The sequence below is a fragment of the Gadus morhua genome, chromosome 19 (genome assembly GCF_902167405.1).
Source record: "Gadus morhua chromosome 19, gadMor3.0, whole genome shotgun sequence".
Lineage (NCBI taxonomy): Eukaryota > Metazoa > Chordata > Actinopteri > Gadiformes > Gadidae > Gadus > Gadus morhua.
Window position 1 is genome coordinate 7,166,703 of NC_044066.1, and position 22,972 is coordinate 7,189,674.

The 22,972-nt window shown below is 47.2% G+C and overlaps 2 protein-coding genes across 2 annotated transcripts in view; both read right to left on the minus strand.

Annotated features, from left to right (window-relative positions):
- arrdc1b (arrestin domain containing 1b) overlaps positions 1–9,454 on the minus strand; it is a 28,798-nt gene extending 19,344 nt beyond the window's left edge. The window contains exon 1 of the mRNA XM_030341682.1: positions 9,168–9,454. Coding sequence (XP_030197542.1) covers positions 9,168–9,285 — 118 coding nt within the window. The 5' untranslated portion in view covers positions 9,286–9,454. The remainder of the gene's footprint in view (positions 1–9,167) is intronic.
- Positions 9,455–11,158: 1,704 nt separating this feature from the next.
- Positions 11,159–15,675, minus strand: LOC115531851 (glutamine synthetase). The gene is made up of 7 exons (XM_030341161.1): positions 15,518–15,675; positions 14,597–14,774; positions 14,117–14,278; positions 13,537–13,683; positions 12,858–12,985; positions 12,278–12,477; positions 11,159–11,809 (listed from the first exon to the last, which is right to left on the minus strand). Exons 2-7 carry the CDS (start codon positions 14,763–14,765, stop codon positions 11,509–11,511), a joined length of 1,107 nt encoding a protein of 368 aa, XP_030197021.1. The 5' UTR covers positions 14,766–14,774; positions 15,518–15,675; the 3' UTR covers positions 11,159–11,508.
- Positions 15,676–22,972: the final 7,297 nt, after the last annotated feature.

Consider the following 22,972-nt stretch of genomic DNA (forward strand, 5'->3'; position numbering starts at 1 on the left):
TTTTTAAAAGGACCCAAATGATCCAACCGGAATTGAGTCTCATCCAGTGTCATATAAAGTGTTTGTCATAGAACACTGGTGAACATAATCAATAGAGGTGGAGAGTCAATAGAGAGCACTTGTGTGACAGAGGGTGCCCAGGTTGTTAGAGAAAGGAACCATGCTCTTCTAGATCGGCAAAGATGACAAATGGCGCTCCAGAGAAATGCATAGTTTTTCAGCCCGTCTCTGTATAATGATTAGCGAAATACACAACCAAGATGTCAAACCCTCAAACAGCCCACCCTTGCTCTGATGCCCGACGTTGATCCGACATTAAGCTAGGAGGCACTTGTGGGGCACCTAATCCAAGCGGTACATCGATATCCATCAGGTCGCTGAGAGAAAGCCTTAACGTACAACAGGCTGCAACCTGAGCAGCAGCAGCGGCAGGAGCCTGCTGGGTTCTGACCGTTCCGAGGCAGGGGGTAACCCGAGGCAGACCCTACTGTCCTCATTAAACCATCAACGTCCACAGACAATTAGCTCTTCTCACTTTCCCTGGATCTCCTTTTAGAAGTCTCTTAAGCAGAGTCACCGGGCGAGGGCACCTGAATCCTGATCCGGTAAGGAGAGCCTGCCTCAACACAAAGCCAGCCGAGGCCTTTAAGTCTGATGGGTCCCAATAAGCCTGCTTTTCATGGATTATGAGTGTGTTCTGTTTTACTTTGATCTTAAGACTTCTGAAATATGGTTGTGTTATGGTTGCATTGTGTGTGTGTGTGTGTGTGTGTGTGTGTGTGTGTGTGTGTGTGTGTGTGTGTGTGTGTGTGTGTGTGTGTGTGTGTGTGTGTGTGCAAGACAGTGAGCGTAGGTTAGCTACAGCTAGCAATAGTCCAGAAGAGAATACAATCTCCACGTGCGTGCCAGCTCACTCCCTGTTATCAGCTTTCTACAAAACAACAATCATGAACGTGTAATGAACATAAAGGCAACATTCAGGTTATGAGTGTGTTCATTAAACAGCCAAAACAAACCCATAAAACCCATGTGTTGTACCTGTAGCGACTCCTAAACAGATTTTTTTGATCAAACTAGGGGCGGGTCTTCCACTCCACATGGAGGAAGAGGTGAATGCTTCGAACCCTTGGCTATGTCGAACCTTGGGGTCACAGAGCTTTGAAGTGTGACCTTTCATTTTCCTCTGAGTTTGAGGGTTTGTTGATGTCCCAGAGTGAACTTCCTGCTTTAGACCGAACAGGATGTGACACATTGAAAAGCGCTGGTCTAAAAAAAAAAGATAAACAACTGTCTAAAGCATTAGCAGAAGTTTTAACATGGAGGAGCAACGACGGTTACCACGGTAACTGTGAGGTGGGGGGAGGGGGTTCCGCTCCGCTGTGTGCAGTTGTTCTCTTGAGTCCCCTGATAAATATTTAACCCAAAGGGGAGCCCCTGGCCTTTTGTTAAAGCCTGAAGGAGACAGCCTCTCTCCGCACTACAGATACAGATGGCTGGCGGGCTTCAGACTGAGCTCTTAAAGACACTTTGAACTTCTAAACAAGCAACAGCTAGGGTTTGTCTAAGAATTACTCTTGGGAGTCACAAATTGCAGAAACCCACGTTCCATATTTTGGAATGACTTGCCAATATATAGCAATGGTCACAAATACTACCCAGATGCCCATGGAAAGATATTTCAATTTAAATAATTGCACAAATATTCCATGTGTATAATAATTTGATAAAGACTGAATGTGACCTGTCTGTTATTTGACGTAATTTAAAATAAACCCCAGTGAGATGGGTTTCGGTGATTACGAAAATAACGTCACCCAGTCCACCTGGCTGAATAAGCTGTGCGAGCCCTGCCAATAAAGCGCTATCTGTCCACGCCTCAGAGATTAGAGCTGCCCCTCCACACTGCCCTCCAGGGCACAGGCGCACCGAGCGGCAGCAGACACGTTGGCAGTGGAAGGACTTGGCTGGGGGGTTTATTGGTGCCGAGAAAGGGAAGGAGTGGGAAGGAGAGAGGCTGCACCTCTGTGACACAGGTACAATTTAAACAAGTCATTTAAAGCGTCCCACACACGGACAGACACGCACGTGCACACAGACAGACAGACAGACAGACAGACAGACAGACAGACAGACAGACAGACAGACAGACAGACAGACAGACAGACAGACAGACAGACAGACAGACAGACAGACAGACAGACAGACAGTAGTGCAATGTGGCGCGTCATCATGACGTATACTAGGATAATAATGTTAATCGCTCATTTCTTAGTAGTTCACACACACACACACACACACACACACACACACACACACACACACACACACACACACACACACACACACACACACACACACACACACACAGTATGCCAACCCAGTCCCACACACATGAGGCAGGAGTTTGACATGTATGCACCACACACACACCTGACTTCACTTGGGAAGTTCGGCTGTGTGAAATTCCAGAGGAGTATTAACTGCCAGACGGGATGATAAGGAAGCAGGAAGAACAGCTCTGGGCTGTGAGGCTGTTGTTGTCCATGATGTCATCTCCAAGAGTTGTCCAACTTGTAACGTAGGTGTTTGCCAACTCTTATCATAGTTGAATAGATAATTAATTAACCAACCAAACCATTGTTTTCAAATTAAACGTGAGATGATTTTCATTTGTGCTCCAAATGTTGAATGAAAGGTCCCACTGACTGAAGTACATGTTAGTGCATGTCCCTTCAGAACTACAGTGCAGCACTAATAGCCCCTAGCAATGTTTTCATACCGCAAGATTTGCTTTTATTTGTACACTTAATGAATGACATAATATGCAGCAACCTTTAACCACCCGTGTCTCTCCAAACTTTCGTTTTCCTGCGAGAAAGACACTCACTGCAACATCCTCTCGGCTAAACACAGAAGCCTGTTCCTTTTCGCTGTGCTACATCGATCTGCATTGACAGCCCCCTCTGCCTCACTGCGTTCAAGAGAATCTTTAGTAAGTAGTACAAAGATTTAGATCAGGGGCCGGAAACCGTTTCAGGTGGCAGAGCCATAAAAAATTACATTACTTGAAATTGGTTTTATAGGTGCCTTACTCGGATTACAGTTTAAGGTATTATGCTCACATCGATTGTGTTCAATCTAACCTGGAAATTACTCTAATTTTGAGACTTTGTCCAACCCATATTCTTAGCTTAGAGCAAGCTCATGTTCAAAATACATCACTTGATACAATACCAAGCCATAAATCCCAGCACACACACCTACCGTTTATGAATGAGTAATCTGCTGAAACAATTATTGCAGATAAGAAAAACTATTACAGTTGGCTCACAGCAATAGAAACTAATGAGTAATGCCAATTTACAAAAAGCAAACAAACGACAAAAAGGAATCCTTCCATTACTGAGTCAGAAAACAAATCAATTATGAATAAAGTTATGAACAACCACATGCAATCTCACTCCAGAGAAAAACAAGTAGTAGTAATATCAACAAGTAAGAAAATTAGAACCATGTATTGGTCACAGACTCCATCTGGGCGATTCTTCTCTATTCCAACCGTCCCCTCTCGTTTCAGTTTCTCCAGGGAAGCCAGACTCCCAGATCCACCCTTCAGAACCAGAGCTCCCATACATGACCTGCCCCAAATGGGTTGTCGTGAGGGGGAAAGTTTAGGTTTTTGGTACTTTGGTAAGGATTTCATTTGTAAGCTAGGAAATAAAGATGGTGTAGTAGATTGGGGGGACATTCACTGGTGCAGTCAAGGTCAAAGCTCTAGTGAATCAAAAACGCATGGGGGTATTTTTTCTATGTGTGTGTGTGTGTGTGTGTGTGTGTGTGTGTGTGTGTGTGTGTGTGTGTGTGTGTGTCTCGAGTCAGTATCCAGCTGTGTATCGTCTCAAAACACCTGTTCCATGTCCTGGGGTTTCGGACGTCTCTCGCCTCATAAATGCCAGAGTGCTGGGTCAAATGTGGTGTGTGTGTGTGTGTGTGTGTGTGTGTGTGTGTGTGTGTGTGTGTGTGTGTGTGTGTGTGTGTGTGTGTGTGTGTGTGTGTGTGTGTGTGTGTGTGTGTGTGTGTGTGTGTGTGTGTGTGTGTGAAAGGCAAGGGAGGTTTTCAAGATCGGAGGAATGTTTGCTTTTCATTCTGTTCTTCTCGTAATAAAAAAACTATTTCCAGTAGTTGTTCCCCTAAACAACCACAAAGGATTTATAGACGGGGATAACCAAAGAGGACAGCCTGGTCAGCCTGAAATACTGGCTGAAGGACTAGGAGGCAAATGGATCAATGGCTGAAGATAAAGAGAGGGACCCAGATGTAATCAAAGGGTACAGGACAGGGTAGTGGCTAGGGTGTTCCACTCCCAGTCCAAAAAGTCCACGTCTGTGAGTAAGAAGTCCAACCACTAGCTGCTTCTTCATGACATGTGTCTCAATTGACTGTTAGGCGTTTTGGATGCAAGGGTCAAACATACATACATGTATGTATGTATGTATGTATGTATGTATGTATGTATGTATGTATGTATGTATGTATGTATGTATGTATGTATGTATGTATGCATGTATGTATGTATGTATGTATGTATGTATGTATGTATGTATGTATGTATGTATGTATGTATGTGTGTATGTGTGTCAGGGACCATCTTGTTTACATCAGGGCTGTGTCTCATGTTCCCTCAGCTGATGCTTGGGTAACAGTAACTGCCGGTGTTTCTACTCTTCTGCTGCCAGGACAAATTAGTAGTACATTGACATGTAAAAAATACTGACACACACACACACACACACACACACACACACACAGACACAGACACAGACACAGACACAGACACAGACACAGACACACACACACACACACACACACACACACACACACACACACACACACACACACACACACACAGTTCATCCCAGAGAGCTTGTGGTATTGAGTATAACCAACTTTATGCAAGGTTTTAAACCTCAATGACCGCATTTTTCAAATCAGATAACACATATTTAAATGTCCTTCAATGCTATGACACTCTGTTTAGAATGGTATTATGAATTAAAAAGAATATCGTCGTATTGATCGATATCGTGATGATACATTTTATTTCATCGTATTACCATTTATTTAAATCAAAATATTATATTATAGTCAACTAAGTAAACAATAGTATGCATATATGAATGCATGCACACCAAAAGAGATGCATAGATTTTTTTATTTTGCATGATTTGTCACTGATGTGTGTATTGTTTTGGGACACCACTATCAGATTTTTTACCACACAACTCAAGGGATTTGATGACTCAACACACCGACAGGAAGTCACCGTCAACTGTTACCCCAGAATTAATTTCTCACTTCCTGTAAATAAGTATAACTAAACTGTACCAACCGTGATACGGCTGATCTAGATCCTCTACATGCTCTTTTCTGTGGCAGGAAGTACTCAGCAATGCACACCAAAGCAACATCGGTATCTCCTTTCACATGCCATTGCTAATGAAGGTATTCAACCCATAGCTTTATCCAAAGGGTCTTAGCGTACATATTCTATAGCAGGTATCAGTTCGGTTCCGGCATCTTACTTAGAATGATCATTTGGCTGAGAGTTGAACAACCTTCACAGCTACTCTATCCGGCCTCTTAGTGACGGGCCACTTGCATGCTGCAGAACTGCAGAATGAAATTCCTGTTTCAAGAGCTGTCTATACAAACCGTTCATGATGCTCCATTAATATAGCACACTACAGTGTATCCCGCTGTGTATCATTTAACAACCCATGCTATGAATCCCAGAACAGACACACTGGCTCTCAACATCTACTTTATACACGTCAAACCAACACATGTGACCGAGCAGGCCATACCCACATATTCAATGCAATGCAAACACAATACAATAGAAGAACACATTTACACCAACTTTGACTGCGGGCTAACCCTTGATGCAGTCTTAATTATTGGTCTATATTTTACCACAATGTACGAGCTCATCAGAAGAAATTCCAAAAGCAATACACTTGTGACATCACAAGTGGGAGTGTTCACATAGACCCTCCAACCTCTGTTCATCACGCAATCATTGTGTACATGCCCACTTGTGATGTCACAAGTGGACAGATTGCTTGAAAGGGCTTGTAATTGTTAATTATACACCTTGTTGCAAAGTAGCGATCCTTTAAGACCTATCTATAATCCACCTTAAACCATCGCCCTAGCAGGCCACATTGAAGCTTCCGTAGCAATTTATTATGGAAGCATTTTTGTCAAATTTGTTCTTGAAATTATTTTAAAAGGCTAAAAGCAATCAATAAATGAAATGCTCTGCCGAAAAACTTAAAGAAATCCAGTATCTGTGGCTCTCGCAGGCCGGTAATAAGCCGCTCCAATCTCTTCATTCTGCTCACATCCCGGCAGCTACCTTGATACCTCTTGACACGCTGCCCTTGCACTGTGTGTGTCTTCCACACATCTAGACAGACCTATTGCTAAAGCTATTGGAGCTGGTCATGTGTTCAGTGTGTGGCTTTGTGGGGTGGAATTTTGTTGAGTGGATGTTAAAAATCAAGCTGACTCTGGATGGTTACTCCAAGTTGCCTACCCTAGCTTTAAGTGAGCTTATCAATGGAAATACGGACTAATGGCTTCATACATAATAGAAAGTCTATCTCCCTTTCCTTATCCCGTTCCATCACTCTCTGTCTGTCCCTCTCCCTCTCCTCATCACTCACTCTCTCTCCCATTCTCTTTGTCATTCACATTTTTCTGTTGGTTCAGTCTCAACAGCTAGTAACTGTACACTGCCAGCTCAGACTACAGTGACAATAAGAGGGCAAACAAAATCCCTATCGATCTGGATCCATGAGATACGCCACATTCCACGCCATATCAGATGTGTTACTTCTGTCGGTCCAGACGTACTCACTGATAAACCCCTCAACTCTGCATCATGCAAAAACATGAGAAGTTTGGAAGGTGAGCAGGAAGAGTCACGGGTTATACCCAGAAGAAAGTATGTCTCTCTCCCTCTTTTACAATTAGCCATATATGCACACTCCCAATCGTCCCCAGACATTGTTGACGATCCCTTCCGAAACCTTCTGCCTGGCCCCTCCTAACACAAGCCCACCCTACAGTTTAATGATTAACAAAACACAGCCAATGACAGAGAAGTATTTTCCACCGGCAAGATTTTGCATGCTTTCGCTGAGGGTTCACACAATGAAACACTGTTTTATTAACAACAGGAGCACAAAGTGTAGGCATGGACACGTTAACGGTGCTTCAAGCGAAGCAGTCGTAAGTAATCCAATCAATGGAATCATTTATCCAATAACGTCTAGGCCGTGGCTCTAATGGGTGATGTCACCGGGAACATAGAAGCACACAATGTAGACGATGACACATTAAACACCGTTTGGCGGTGACATCACTCTAGAAGGCCAAGATGGAGTGATGCCATTAAGGTTGTGCTGACAGGTCATTCTGTTTCTAGAGTGCTGTAGTTTAAACAAGAACGGACTGGAAATAACACGTTAACGACTGAGATCGGACTGTAGAAACAGTTGCTGAAACGTAACCCCCAACTCCGTTTTAATGTTGCAGAGGGGCGGGGTTTACCATTTGTGGTCGTGGTGTAGCATATATATGGTTTCAGGAGGGACTCTAATAAATGATTAATCTTGATTACATTTGACTGTTTGCCACGGAAACGGATCTGGTGATTGCAAAACGTTTAATACAGACTGACTTGTTCCACATGTTGTGGCTTCCAGATACAGAGAACAAAAGGAACAGCTACACTAGAGGGCTTGACTCGTTTTACATTCAATTCCTCACGTCAACGCCTGGAGCCTTGCTCTGAGGCTCTCACCACAACATGACAATGTAACCATGCTGTGCTCTGACCTCCTCTAGGTTACTTGGTGAACCGGGATGAGAAGTATGTCCATAATTATTGGAACATTGTTGCCAAGCCGACTGATGTGTTGAATCCACAGAAAATACTTTTTCCCCCATTATTCCTTTCTGGGTGAACAAAGTAGTGCTTAATGTAACTTTAGCCAACTGTAATGTAGCTACAGGGCTGATGTTGAACTGTTGACAGTTAAAGGGTTGACATTGTGCCACCAGGTGTGACATGAGGCATAAGATCACTCCTTTAAGATAACGTGCATATAGAGTTAAATAGCCTACATAGGCCAGCTGTAGCCTATAGGCCTGTAACCTAACCTTTTTCAACAGGTTAGAGAGTTGTTAATACCTTTTCAAGATTCCTACACCTTTGTGGCTTACGGCAATACTATAATGTAGGCCTATGTGTATGGGTTAGGCAATGTTTATGGTCATTGTATTTTTAATTGTGTTGGGTTTTGGCTTCACGTTTTGGGCTACTATGAAACCATAACACTAGTTCTGCTCCATGGAGAGGGCTGGGAATAAAGGTGTATTACAGCGGTCTATTAGTGGAGAGAAACGCCAAACAAAGACCCCTTCAATACAAAGGATTCTTTGTGAACTTCCATGGTAACCCACCAAACATCTCCCCTCCTTGCTCACCTACAACCTTGTGCACCCTACTTCGCCAATCACAGTTAACGTTTAACAGTTAGGCCAACGTTACATCCCATCCTCCTTTTGTCCTACTTCGCCTGCTTAAGGACAATTATATAATCAAGCAGATGGATTCAAGTCCGAACTTAGTGAAATAACACCTGTTGTCATTCCAGTATGTTCGGATGTCTCCGCTTACTTGTTGTTAGAATTTGACAGTAAGTTTCTGTAATAACCAGACATGACAGTTTACGTAACGCATTGTAACGACGAGCTCCAATGAACAGGATGCTGGTTCTCCAGACGCCCATTCGAGCAAATTTGTGAAGACGCAAAACAATCAAGTTGCGAGTCAGTGTCAGATTTCTGCCAGGCGGTTCCCCTCCCCGGAGCACCACGGCCAGGTCAACAATAATAAACCCCGTTCATTAACACAGGTAGCCAAACTAGTGACACCGGGCAGATACACAATAAGCCATCATCTTTTTTTAGTGTGCGTGCGTTCTTAACGTGAGATATACGAAAGTAAAAGTTACCCAATTAGTCCTCCTCATGGAGTCAATCAGAAAGACACGTTGACAAATCTCTTAGAAAAAATGCATCACTTGGGCTCTTACCTTTGTACTGCAGCGAGTTTCCAGTTCTTATTTTCAGATTCCCGCTTATCGAGTCGCCAGGACTATAAACCACTTTGTTGTTCGCGAAGAGAATGTCAAATTCCTGTAGCTTGCCCATGGCTGCTGCGACTCCGCTCCCGTTAACCAGCGATTAGACGGGGAAACTGCAGTCGGTGTGCGCGAGACAAACAACGTGCTCTCTCTCGCGCCCTCCGCAAGACGACGCACGCTGCGCTGCGCAAGCCCCCTCTCTCTCTCTCTCTCTCTCTCTCTCTCTCTCTCTCTCTCTCTCTCTCTCTCTCTCTCTCTCTCTCTCTCTCTCTCTCTCTCTCTCTCTCTCTCTCTCTCTCTCTCTCTCTCTCTCTCTCTCTCTCTCTCTCTCTCTCTCTCTCTCTCTCTCTCTCTCTCTCTCTCTCTCTCTCTCTCTCTCTCTCTCTCTCACACTCTCTCTCACCTGCCCTCCACTCTCCGCCCCACAATTGTGACGTCATTAAACAATTACTCATGGAGATAATGGCGTATGCGAGAGAGAGAGAGAGAGAGAGAGAGAGAGAGAGAGAGAGAGAGAGAGAGAGAGAGAGAGAGAGAGAGAGAGAGAGAGAGAGAGAGAGAGAGAGAGAGAGAGAGAGAGAGAGAGAGAGAGAGAGAGAGAGAGAGAGAGAGAGAGAGAGAGAGAGAGAGAGAGAGAGAGAGAGAGAGAGAGAGAGAGAGAGAGAGAGAGAGAGAGAGAGATTGTATGATGCATCAAGTGTAGTCTGAACACATGTTCAATGTGATGAAAATGTAGCTCAACAAAAGGCCAACAATTTTTTTTGGAGTGAGTCAATTTTTCACTCCAAATGCATTCTATATCTCTTAAAAAATAAGGAAAAAATGTTAACCCTAACCCTATAAAAGCAAAAGCATATGCCAACATGAATAACATGAAGACGAGCCGCCATTTTGGGCGATTGCTTTTTCAATCCGGCAGATTGAATTCATGAATGAAACAAACTGGTTTTGAATAAGAAGGGGATCTTTTTTTAAAGAGCTCGGAGACAGTTGATGCTTCCATGATGACAGACACACACGGTGGTTGCCAAGTTACCCCTCGTATCCATGGAAATGTTATCTGATGGCATGGGATCCATGGCCTAGATATCCATCTCGTCGTCTATTCCGCCAAGTATTCCCCAAAGGGACATTGCTAAATTACAACCGGGAACATTTCATTATATTTAATTACAAAAATGTCATTATATATTTTTTTCTATTTAAATAAAAAATATGTTTGAGTGCAATTGTCCTTTTTATTGTTAGTTAATGAGGAGTAGACCCCTGTTATTATATTGTAAATATACGGATAGGCCTGTATGGATTTTAGGACTAATAAATTGATTCTGAGCCAAGACAGAAAAGGGTTGTGTCTCCATCTAGTGGTAACTAAATGACAAATTAATACACAAGACAAACTTGTATTATCACAACAACTATAAATAAGCATCTAATTCAATATTCTGTTTCTAGCTCTGAAAAGGTTTGCCTCAACTTCAACTTGTGTGCATCTCCCTACACACAAATAGGTTTTACCCAATCAACATCTCCGGTAAAATCAATGTCCTGGTGAAGATAATTGCATGTAGGTCTACTTCTCACTTCACTCACAAGTGATGTGGCTTGTGGCTATGAATCATTAGGCAGTCAGTTTGTGGTTGTACAAGATGTCTATGAGACCTTTAAAGAAAATGGTTTGCTGAAAGGGATAATCAAATAGCCTATGTCAGCATTCTCCTGCGACCCCATATGCTTATCAGGGTTACCCACGTGGGATACAGACCGCAAAATTGGGACCCACTGACCTAATGGAATAGGCTGCATTTACACACTTTAAAACCTTCGGATTTCCTTAGGGTTGCATTGAGCACACATGACAGAGAAAAAGTTATCCAACGACAGACCCGAAGTTTAAGTTTTGCAAATAGCAAAATGGTTTATTTCTAATTTGTGGACAAACTACATGATATAATAGAAAGCACGGTATGAGGTATCCCTGAATCTTCCTATGAGAGGCTAGGCGGGTTAAATTGATCTGCAGTTCGATAAATAAATACAGGCCACCATATTGGTACTGCTTGCCAAAACATTCTATCATTTACAAACACCCAGTTGTTATTATTCCTATTATAATGGTGCAGAATGACCAAGATGGCAGCTAGTGTGAAACCATACATTCTGCTTAGTCTAGTTTACAACTTCAACAGAGAAGGGGGCTCAAGCATCTACTCTGTTCAGAGAGTCAGAATAATTCTAAAATGACACCAACACAACATACATTAATAACCTCCGCATGAGGAGCGTTCAATCACTCGCCGTCCTCCCCCTCCAGGAGGCAGGTGCGGACAATGGCCTCCGCCACGGAATACGGGTCACAGTTGGCCGCGGGACGCCGGTCCTCGAAGTAGCCGCGGCCGTCCTGGCCTACCTGGCGCGGGATGCGGATGCTGGCGCCGCGGTTAGCCACGCCGTGCGAGAAGTCCTTGATGTTGGCGGTCTCGTGGAGTCCGGTGAGGCGCCTCTTGTTGTCCTCTCCCCCGCGCGGGTCGTACACGCTGATGTGCTCCTGGTGGCGATGCGACAGCTTCTCGATGGCTTGCTCGATGTACCTGTCACGAGGAGGACGGAGGAGGTTGGCGATTATTGAGAAGTTGAAAGGTGACGTATTCTACCACCAGGTGTCAGTGGGATTAGCCGTTATAAGCCGTTTTGAAAATCTGCCTCTTCTGACATCACAAGTGGGCGTGTCCACCTAGATGTGTGCTGGATAGATCAGTCTATCAGCCTACCCAGTGGACTGTAACAAACGTTGCTCATCTATCCATCACACATCTAGGTGGACACGCCCACTTTTGATGTCAGAAGAGGCCGATTTTCAAAACGGCTTGTGGCGGCTAATCACACCTGGTAGTATAATATGTCACCTTTAATGGTTGACATGTGAGCCTAAAGTGATTGAAGTGTTTACTAATCCATGCTGTAACGTTTGGTCATTAATGGAAGACATCATGTCATTGGTACTTCCAGTCATCGGGTTAAAACGAACCGTGGAGCAGGTGCGTCTGAGTGGTACTCACTTCAGTCCTCCCTCCTCCCTCATCTGCTTGGTGCTGACGTTGGTGTGGCAGCCCGAGCCGTTCCAGTTTCCCTCAATGGGTTTGGGGTCCATGGTGGCGAGCAGCCCGAAGTCCTCGCACACGCGGTGCAGGATGAAGCGCGCCACCCACAGGTGGTCCGCCACGTCTATCCCCTCACATGGGCCCACCTGGAACTCCCACTGCGGGAGGGACGGGGGGACGGGGGGACGGGGGACGGGGGGCACGATGAAGAGGAGGGGTTTGTTGTTCGTCAGGGTGTATTTAACTTAATCCATGTTCACATTTTTTTAACAGCAGTTTTAACAAATAAACAAGAAATGAATTTTTAAAGTGTCATTTAAAGGTACCATTCCCAAGGAAATAGAAGACAATAATGCGCGATTGAAGGCTTTTTACGTAGTCATTCCAAGAATGCTTAGCTTTCCCCCAGATCTATACCCTGACCCCAAACCCAGCAAAAACTCCCACGCATCACGTTAAACCACATTGTTGTGTTGGACCTGTTCCCCGTAGGGCACTCTGGCTGACTGGGGTCTCACTGGGTGAGACAGCTACTTGCCTGCCCAGGCATGACCTCGGCATTGGTCCCACAGATCTTGATCCCAGCGTAGAGGCAGGCCTTGTAGTGGCACTCCACGATGTCCCGGCCGTACACACAGTCCGCCCCCACAGCACAGTAGTACGGCCCTGGAAACAGCAAAAGCTTTTATTACGGGGATAGAGGCTTCACAACCTGTGCCACGCAGACCACAGGCGGTCCAATTTAAATAATAGAAAAACGAACATTGATCAATGATAATACATGCATCAGAAATAGTGTTTCAAATAGATAAATAATTGTATTATTTAACTATTTTATTATTATTATTATTATTATTATTTTGTATTATTTAACGTATGATTCCATCATATGTTTTCCAGTGTAATGTTTACCATTGATGTTTTGTGTTCATTTGTGTTGCCTTCATGCAGCAATAATTGTGTATGAAGGGAGCGCCGGCACTCTTTGTCATTTTTATTTATCTTTTTTCTTATCTGTTTGCATGTGAGGTGGTCCACGAAAAGGTGGTACACCTTAAGGCAAAGTTAGGGAACCAATGTGGCGAGCTTTACAGTGCAATTGATAATATAATGTATAACATATATACTGGATAGAATACAGTGTAGCCTAGTATATTGCACATGACACACTACATTAAGCTTCAGAACAGAGACAGCGCTGGCGGTTGCCTGGTCACCTTGGGGGCGGGGGAAGCCGCCCTTGGGCCAGCGGTACGGGTATCTGTCCATGCTCAGCAGGCAGTACTCCTGCTCCATGCCGAACCACACGCAGTGCTCCTTCGTCGCCTCCATCACTTTGTTACAGCTGATGCGGCGGTTCGTCTCTGAGCAGAAACAACAACAACAAGGTCTTTCCAGGGTGGGGGTTCATTGTGTGGGTTTTTGGTTTGTCTGTCCAACCATCTAACCAAAGAATGTGTGACGACGTCAACAAGGCATTGCATCATGGTTTTCCCAGCTAGGGCTCTTTCCTACATTTGGCGTATAACCCTAAAATAAGTAAGACATCTGCAATATATCCTAACATAATAATCATTTGATGTTTGGTTATAAATCTCAATGTTTTTAAATTACTTTAAGTAGTTGCCTGAGGCCATTGGACATATTATGTCGTTAACGTATACTCAGGCATGTTAGCAAGTAATTATGCAAAAAAAAGTTCCCCACAGTACAAATCACCAGAGGCACTCAAACCGCTTATCTAATGAAGAAGTTCAGTTAAACAATCGTCCTCTGTGGTTTTTGAGAGAAACAGACCTGCGGGTTCACGGTTGTACTTGAGGACCTCACAGAGGACCAGCTTGTTGGGGTCCAAGATGAAGGGGTCCCTGAACATCTGGACCGGGACCAGGTACATGTCGCTGTCCGACCCCTTTGACTGGTCCGTGCTTGACCCGTCAAAGTTCCACTCGGGAATATCTGCTCATCGGGAACACATTTACAGAACCACTTAAACCTTAACCTAACCTACCCACCAATCACTTTAAGACCTACATAATTGAAGATAGAATAGGGTCTAAGGGTCTAACCCTAACCCTACAGATGAAGAGTAAGTAAGACCAGGATACAATAATATGATCACACTTAACTGTTGGCATGCATGACAGTCAAATCCACACTACTGATTGTGTAATGTAATTACGGGTTTCTACACAAAGCAGTGGTCAGGAATGTGGAAAAAAATTGTTGTCTTTGTCCTATCTAAGTAGCGACTCATAGGCCACATAGGCCACATACCTGCTATGGATTTGGGCTCTTCATCCAGCGTGCGTGTCTTGTTGCGCAGCCCTTCTCCAGAGCCGTCGATCCAGATGTATGTCACCTGACATTTCCCTCCCTGTGGAAGGTTTAGGTAGTGCTGACGCAGGGTTTTGTTCAGCTTCGAGCAGGCGGATACCGACTCCATTCTCAGCTCCTGGAGAGACAAGTTGTATAGTGGGTCATGTGTTGGGAGCCTACTGTCTTTTTCCTGAAACATAATGCCAAACACACTGCTAAACACACAAGCTCACTCCCACTCCTGCTCTCTATCACTAAGATACAGTGAGGTGGCACAGAGGCACAGAGAACATACACTCAAGTCATCATATCATAATCATATGAGTAGATCCCTGAATTCCACATAAAAAGTTAATCTATGGCCGAAATGTCTGTGGGGGGAAATGCAGTTTCAAAGAGATAGCAATAAAACATACTCAAGATGGAAAACTCTTCATCGTTATGTGTCCAACTGCTGTGAGACTATTACCAAGCTATAGTATCCTCTACCAGTGATTCTTAACTTGGTGGGTCGCGACCCAGTGGGTTCGAGGGCACTTTTTGTGGGTCGCGGAGCATATGCCAAACCTTACTCTTTAGGAAGAAGCCCATGAATTAACTAATGTTTAAGGTTAATTCATGTTTCAATGGCTTACTATCACTTTGTGTTGAGCTCTTGTCACAGATATCAGTGTTCTCCATGTTTGTTAAAGTACATGAAGGCATTGTTGATTACTGTATCATTGGTAAAAAAACATTTTGTATGTTTAGGGTCATCCCTTAATGATCCACAACAAATGTGGGTCCTGAGGATAAACCAGGAGAGAACCACTGCTTTAAAGTGAATAAACTCTGTTTCAACAAGCCACACACATAAGTACATTCAAAGAGAACACTTACTTGATGTCTGATTTAAGAAGCAGTGTAGGGAGAAGCTGTCAGACTGTACAGGACCACAGCAGCAGAGGTGACTGTCACAGCCAAGCAGGCAGATGCTGTATGCTGAGCAGGAAGGACAACCCAAACTAGCACCTCCACGCGACTGCCAGCTGCCTAAACCTGTTCTTGGTATTTCAAAGAGGATGGACATGAACAGTAACGTCACATGATCAGATTAGCAACGCTCGCACAATAGATTTCCTCAGACTTCAATTTAATTAGGCTACACCTTACTTCTGGGAGTGTCATTACACGTCACCTGCCTGTGTTTAACATGAGATCGTTAGACTTTCTGTCGAGGTAGATGCATGTATTGAAACTACTATTCCAAACATTGGTTGTTAAAGTAAAATGTAAGTGCTGCGTCAGTTGAAACCACTGTCTAAAGTTTCACTTGGTCTGTCTTTGATGTACCACTCCATATTAAACAATGCTATGGGCTCTTTATATCATGAAACCAATTATGTCCACGCCTGAACTTTGCATAGTTTGACTATGTGATGGGCTTTCCTCTAAATTGGAGAACCTTGTGTTACAAAACAGACGTAGGTATTGCAAATCTTTGTACTTGAGCCTCATTTCCTTGTCCCAATTTAGCCATTCCTTAAATTCAAAGCAGCTACATGTCTATCTGGTGACAAACTGAAGTGCGGAAAGTGAAATAAAACAGATATAGAGACAGAAACTTGGCATGCCTCTACTAAGAACAATTAGTCACATTGTTTGATTGTTACTAATAAGTCGTAAGCCAACATTTTAATGAGGGATGGATAGGGGTTTCACAGTGAATACAGAGACAGGTGATTAAGGATAATGTGTGTAGAGTTACATTGAACAAGCAATAAAGAGGTCATTAAGTGGCATGTATAGGGGTTAGACATTGAATAAAGTGATGGTTCATGAAGGAGCAGGTATGGGTTAGACAGTGAATACATAAATAGGGCATTAAGGTGTAGGTATAGGGTTGAACAGTTAGTACAGAGACAGGTCATTAGACACTGGGTTTACTTTGTAATATCTCAAAAATAAATCTATTTTTTTCTGGCTTTTTTTATTGAGAATTCCCTTTTAGTTTGTTTTTCTTAATTCATATTTTTGAAAAAAGTACAATATAATTATAATAATTTTAATTATTATTAGGATACAAAGGTTTGGAAAAACTGCAGGGACACTCAGGGATAGCCAGCCAAGTCATCCATCCTCTCAACACACTTCATTAGGTAGCCCAACGACCTGAATGGTGCTGAGGAGGCCGAGGGCTGAGCTGAGCTAAGACCTGCAGCTCAGTGCACAACAACCTGGGAACAGAAACCTGCGCACACCTCCACTTTCACCCAAGACTGCACACAAGGGACCTGTGTGTGTGTGTCTGTGAGTGATGTGCTTATAAAGCAATTAGTTTACTGCTGCTTTACAGTGAACCAAAAAATAGATATAGAAGATGTGGCCCAACACAACGACATAGGCCAACTATTCAAAATAGAATTGTTTCTGCCGGAAATTTCACCAACCTGATGAGTCGGGTGGCGTGCTTAAAGTACTTGAATGCAAGTATTTTGTATTGTGTGCATCCTTTGCAGCAACTATTCCAGTTGCTTCTCTGTAGCTTTGAAAGAAATGGAAATAATTAATGGCTTTATAAATTCTACATCCTTCAACTACAAAATTCATAAATGCAAACTATAGGCTTTTAGCTATTCTATATAAAGTATGATTGTATATTAAACTTTTGTTGCTCCAGATAAATTGTATTTGGTGTGAGGAATGAAAAATGGCTCTGAAGATAAGGGGGTCAAACCGCTGGACCCTGACTACACAGGAAAATGCAGTGCTCGTACACTCAAGTGTAGTTTGACGAAGTATCCGAACAGGTTATCAAATTTCAAATGAGCTACCTGCAGCAAAACTTTTCCCAAATGGCAGGAGAACGGGGCAGCGGATAAGAGACTTGTTTCATTTAGGCACGTGTTTTTATACCGGCACCCCACATCAGCCTATCAGGCAGCTTGCCCGTCGTGCGGAATTGTGGTTGGCTCGCATGCAAACGTCCCGCCTTGAAGGGGCAGGTTGAACTTCAGTTTACTTTAAGCAAATTAGCGCGTCTTGCCATGCGATTGGACAATCTACATTCAGCGAGTCCCTGCGGACCAGAGCTGTGATGATGCGGACCATACGGACACATTTCTACCACCATGTTGGTGCTTGGTCAAGCTTCAATATTGTTCGGAATCTAAAACTTGACAGGTCAAGGACCTGTCATGTCTCATCATGTTCTCTCTAAATCTGCCTCAGTGATGTATTCTTTTAATGAAACCTATAATTGACCCATGGAAGAAGAGAAATCTCAAGAAGAATCCCACCACTGCATACTTTTGTTCTCTCAATGTCCCTGTAGCAGGTTCGAAATGAGCGCGAGCAGGCCGAGTTTTCAACCCTCAGCGGGAGATCGTTTTAATGTCTTTTAAAGCCGAACAAAATCACTTAAACTATAAGCATGGTTCTCTCAGAGGATCTCTTGTGTTCTGGATCTCTCCGGTCCATTTTCTCCCGGATTCCTTTCTTCTCACTACAACACAAAGCAGGCACATAAGTACAAACACAACCTGATTGGCCTCAGTGCTCACACCTGCTCACACTCAGGTCCAATCCCCCCAGCCAATCCGGTGCGCTCCCAACCTGCCCATACCCCCCCTGCAGGCCAGACGTCGCACGTCCCCCCACACACCCCCACCGCCCGACACAGGCCGGGGTCACATCCGGCCGCCAACTCACTTCCCCCCCCCCCCCCAGAGCGGAAGAGGAAGTCCGCCACGGCCATCTGCGCCCCAGGCCTGTGCACGACCCGAATATTAAAGGGTTGCAACGCAAGGTACCACCGGGTGATCCTCGCGTTGACGTCCTTCATGCGGTGGAGCCACTGGAGGGGGGCGTGGTCGGAGTAAAGGGTGAACGCGCGCCCCAGCAGGTAGTAGCGGAGGGCGCCGACCGCCCATCGGATGGCGAGACACTCCTTCTCCACCGTGCTGTACCGACCCTCCCGGTCTGATAATTTGCGGCTCAGGTACAGCACCGGGCGGTCGACCCCCTCCACCTGCTGGGTCAGGACCGCGCCCAACCCCCTATCCGACACGTCCGTCTGCAGGGAGAAAGGGAGATCAAAGTTAGGAGCACACAGGACCGACTTTCCACAGAGGGCTGTTTTAATAGCCTCAAACGACACCTGACATGGCTCCGACCACTGGACTGTATCTGGGGCCCTCTTACGCGTGAGGTCGGTCAAGGGGCTGGCCAGGTCGGAGAAGTTCGGCACGAACTGCCGATAGTAGCCCGCCAGCCCCAGGAACCGCCTCACCTCCTTTTTGGTCCTGGGCCGAGGGGAGGCGGCGACCGCCGCGTTCTTACCGATCTGCGGCCGGACCTTCCCCCGCCCCAGGTGGAACCCCAGATACTGAATCTCCCTCCGCCCGATCACGCACTTCTTCGGGTTGGCAGTGAGCCCCGCCCGTCTCAGCGACTGAAGGACGGCCGCCACCTGCCGCATATGCTGCTCCCACGTTCCACTATAGATGACGATGTCATCAATGTAGGCAGCAGCATACGCGGCGTGGGGCCGTAACACCCGGTCCATCAGCCGCTGAAACGTGGCCGGGGCCCCGAACAACCCGAACGGAAGCACCTTATACTGGTAAAGACCGAGCGGAGTGGAGAAGGCTGTTTTTTCACGGGCTGCTTGAGACAGCGGAATCTGCCAGTAGCCCTTTGTGCAGTCCAGAGTAGTATAATAGGTGGCCATGCCAAGCCGGTCCACGAGCTCGTCGATCCGAGGCATTGGGTAGGCGTCGAACTTCGACACCGCATTCACCCTACGGTATTCTACACAGAACCGGACAGACCCGTCCGGCTTCCCCACCAGCACGACGGGACTGCACCAGTCACGGTGAGCCTCCTCGACCACGCCCAACTCCAACAAGGTTGCCAATTCGCGCCGCACCACATCTTGTTTGTGGACGGGCAGCCTGTATGGGCGTGTCCGCACCGTTAACCCGGGCTGCGTCTCGATGTTGTGAGTAATTAGCGGGGTGCGACCGGGCAGGGGCGAAAACACGCCGGCCAACCGGAGTTGCAGACCGGCAACGTCCCGTGCCTGACTCCCTGAGAGACCCTCGCCCTGACCGACAGGGGGGTGGGGGCCTGGGCTAGGGACGTTCCTGCCCGAGCTCTTCCTTCTCCGGTAACGTCGACGCAAACGCGACAGGGACCGCATCGTTCCACCTCTGTAGGAGGTTGATGTGGTAGACCTGCTTGTTTTCGCCCCTGTCCGTGCGCGCTACCTCGTAATCCACGTCCCCAACCCGCCATGTGACCACAAAGGGCCCTTGCCACTTCGCGAGTAATTTGGTGCTAGAGGTGGGCAATAGTACAAGGACCTTATCCCCCGGAGTGAGGCGTCTCTGACTCTCCTGGGCTCGGTGCAAGTGCTCACGTGACAATACCCCTAGTGAGTGAAGCTTTGCACGCAAGTCCATGACGTACTGGATTTCGTTCTTGCTGTCACTGGACCCCTCCTCCCAGTTTTCTTTAATGAGGTCCAGGACGCCCCTGGGCTTGCGCCCATAAAGCAACTCAAATGGGGAAAACCCCGTGGAAGCCTGGGGCACTTCCCGCATTGCAAACAACAGAGGGTCTAGCCATTGATGCCAATTCCGAGCATCCTCGTGTACGAATTTACGGATCATAGACTTTAACGTCGGGTTAAACCTCTCATACAAGCCGTCCGTGGCTGGGTGATAGACGCTTGTGCGGATGGCCTTGACCTTTAACAACCCGTAAAGTTCCCTAATCGTGTGTGACATGAAATTGGTGCCCTGGTCAGTGAGAATCTCTTTCGGGATTCCCACCCGCGATATGACATGAAACAACGCCTGCGCAACACTCTTCGTGGAGATGTTGCGCAATGGAATTGCTTCCGGGTATCGGGTTTCGTAGTCGATCAGGACCAACACAAATCGATACCCTTGTGAGGAACATTCTAATGGCCCAATAATGTCCATGCCAACGCGGTCGAAGGGGGCTTCCACCAGGGGAAGGGGCCGTAAGGGAGCCTTGGGGACGTCCGGGGGATTCACCAACTGGCACTCGGGGCAGGATGCGCACCACCTGCGCACCTCTGCCCGAATCCCCGGCCAATAGAACCGGGCCATCATCCGGTTAAGTGTTTTATCGTACCCCAAATGCCCCGCCATTGGGTTATAATGCGCCGCCTGGAAAACCATTTCCCGGCGGCTCCTGGGTACCAGCAACTGGGTAACAACCTCCTCACTCTGGGTGTCACGACTCACCCGATAAAGCCTATCCCTAACCACTATAAAATGTGGGTAAGTCAGTGCTGCGTCTGGCCGGACCTTACTCCCATCAATAGCCATCACCTGGTCGTAGGCTGAGCTCAGTGTGGCATCACGAGACTGCTCGAGGGGGAAATCCTCCACCGGTGGGAACCTCGGCGCTGGGACCTCGGGTTGTGGATCCTCCGCCTCCCCCGACTCCTGAGCAGCGTCGTCCACCCCCGCCTCGGCACAGAACACATGACCTACATGTCCCTACCGATCGTGCCCGCAGCCCATAGTCCCCCTAACAGCCTGTGGAGAGGACCCATCCCAATCCAACCCAAGAATCAAGGGATGCGTGAGGCTCGAACTAACCGCCGCCTTAACACTATGCTTTTTCCCCCCACAACGAATTTCGATAGGGACCAAAGGATACTCGTGCACATCCCCGTGTATACACTTCACCAAAACGCTTGACGCCTCCACCAGTGCCTCGGACCGCACCAGACGCTGGTGGATCATGGTCTGCATGCAGCCCGAGTCCAACAGCGCCTGGTGCGTACCCCGCTGTATCCTCACCGGGATACGGTACGCCTCGCCGGGACCGTACGCCTCACCGGGACCGTGGGGAGGAGACGGGGCAACGGTGACGCGGACGACCTGGCCCACCTCCATTAGAGGGAAATCCCGCCGGAAGTGACCAGGCCGCCCGCACCTCCAGCACCCCTCCCCTGCCGTCTGAGCGCCCGTCTGCGGAGTGGGGGTGGGAGAGGACTCATGTGCCCGCTCTGGACTGCCCCCCCCCCCTCTCGCCCTCGGCACCGGGATTGGCCTATCCCGCCGTGGGGCGGCCGCACCGGTACGTGGGCTCGGTGTCCGTGGTTGCTGGGCCGTTGGTGGGGGCTGCAGGTGGCTCTCCGCCAGGACGACCACGGCGGAGAGACTCTCGGGACGGTGGTATCGGACCCAGGCGGAGGTCCTAGCCGGCAGCCCCTCCACGAACCTCTCCAGGGCCACCTGCTCCACCACGTCCTCCGCCGTGTTCCGGTCTGGGACCAGCCACCTCCTTGCCTGGTCCCTCAGCTGCTGGGTGAAGGCGAAGGGTCGGTCCCCCTCACTGAAGGCCAGCGCTCGGAACCGCCGTCGATGTTCCTCCGGGTAGAGGCCCAGCCGGTCTCGGATGGCCCTGGTGATGGAGTCGTAGTCTCGCTGGGCCCCGGCCGGCAGACTGTGGGCCGCGAGCTGCGCCTCTCCTGTTAGGAGCGGCAGGAGACGGTGCGCCCACTCCGGGCGAGGCCACCCTGAGACCTCGGCCACCCCCTGGAAAGTCTCAATAAAGCCTTCCTCGCCCATCTTCGGGACGTGCATGTGCGCTGCGGGTCCCGCCCCTCGGGGTCCTTCGCCGCGTCCGCCGGAGGCGAGGAGCTCCCGGAGCATGGCCCGATCGGCGGCCAAGGACTGGGCCAGGTCCGAGAGCACCTCGTTCTGCGCCTGGTGGAGCTGGCCTTGTCTCTCCGCCATCTGGGCCAGGTGCCCGAGTACGTTTCCCAATGGGGACTGGTCCATTTTCCCTGCACTCTAGCCCCACATTGGGCTCCACTGTAGCAGGTTCCAAATGAGTGCGAGCAGGCAGAGTTCTCAACCCTCAGCGGGAGATCGTTTTAATGTCTTTTAAAGCCGAACAAAATCACTTAAACTATAAACATGGTTCTCTCAGAGGATCTCTTGTGTCCGTTCTGGATCTCTCTGGTCCGTTTTCTCCCGGATTCCTTTCTTCTCACTACAACACAAAGCAGGCACATAAGTACAAACACTCCCTGATTGGCCTGAGTGCTCACACCTGCTCGCACTCAGGTCCAATCCCCCCAGCCAATCCGGTGCGCTCCCAACCTGCCCATACTCCCCCTGCAGGCCAGACGTTGCACGTCCCCCCACAGTCCCCCATTCCTATTCCAAAGTAAACCTCTTCCTGATTGACGGCATAATGTTAACTAATGTTGCTGAAACCAAATATTATAGGATCATCGACCTCAGCCGTGTATAATTCATACAGACCTTTTGATCCACTATATAATATACTACTACTAAGGCC

Excerpts from the sequence above, each read along its gene's own strand:
- LOC115531851 (XM_030341161.1), bottom strand. The coding sequence starts at position 14,765 with ATGGAGTCGGTATCCGCCTGCTCGAAGCTGAACAAAACCCTGCGTCAG. Across the intron at positions 13,684-14,116 it reads GTACAACCGTGAACCCGCAG|AGACGAACCGCCGCATCAGC; the intron begins GTCTGTTTCTCT and ends GTTTCTGCTCAG. Across the intron at positions 12,478-12,857 it reads CCGAGGTCATGCCTGGGCAG|TGGGAGTTCCAGGTGGGCCC; the intron begins GCAAGTAGCTGT and ends TCCCTCCCGCAG.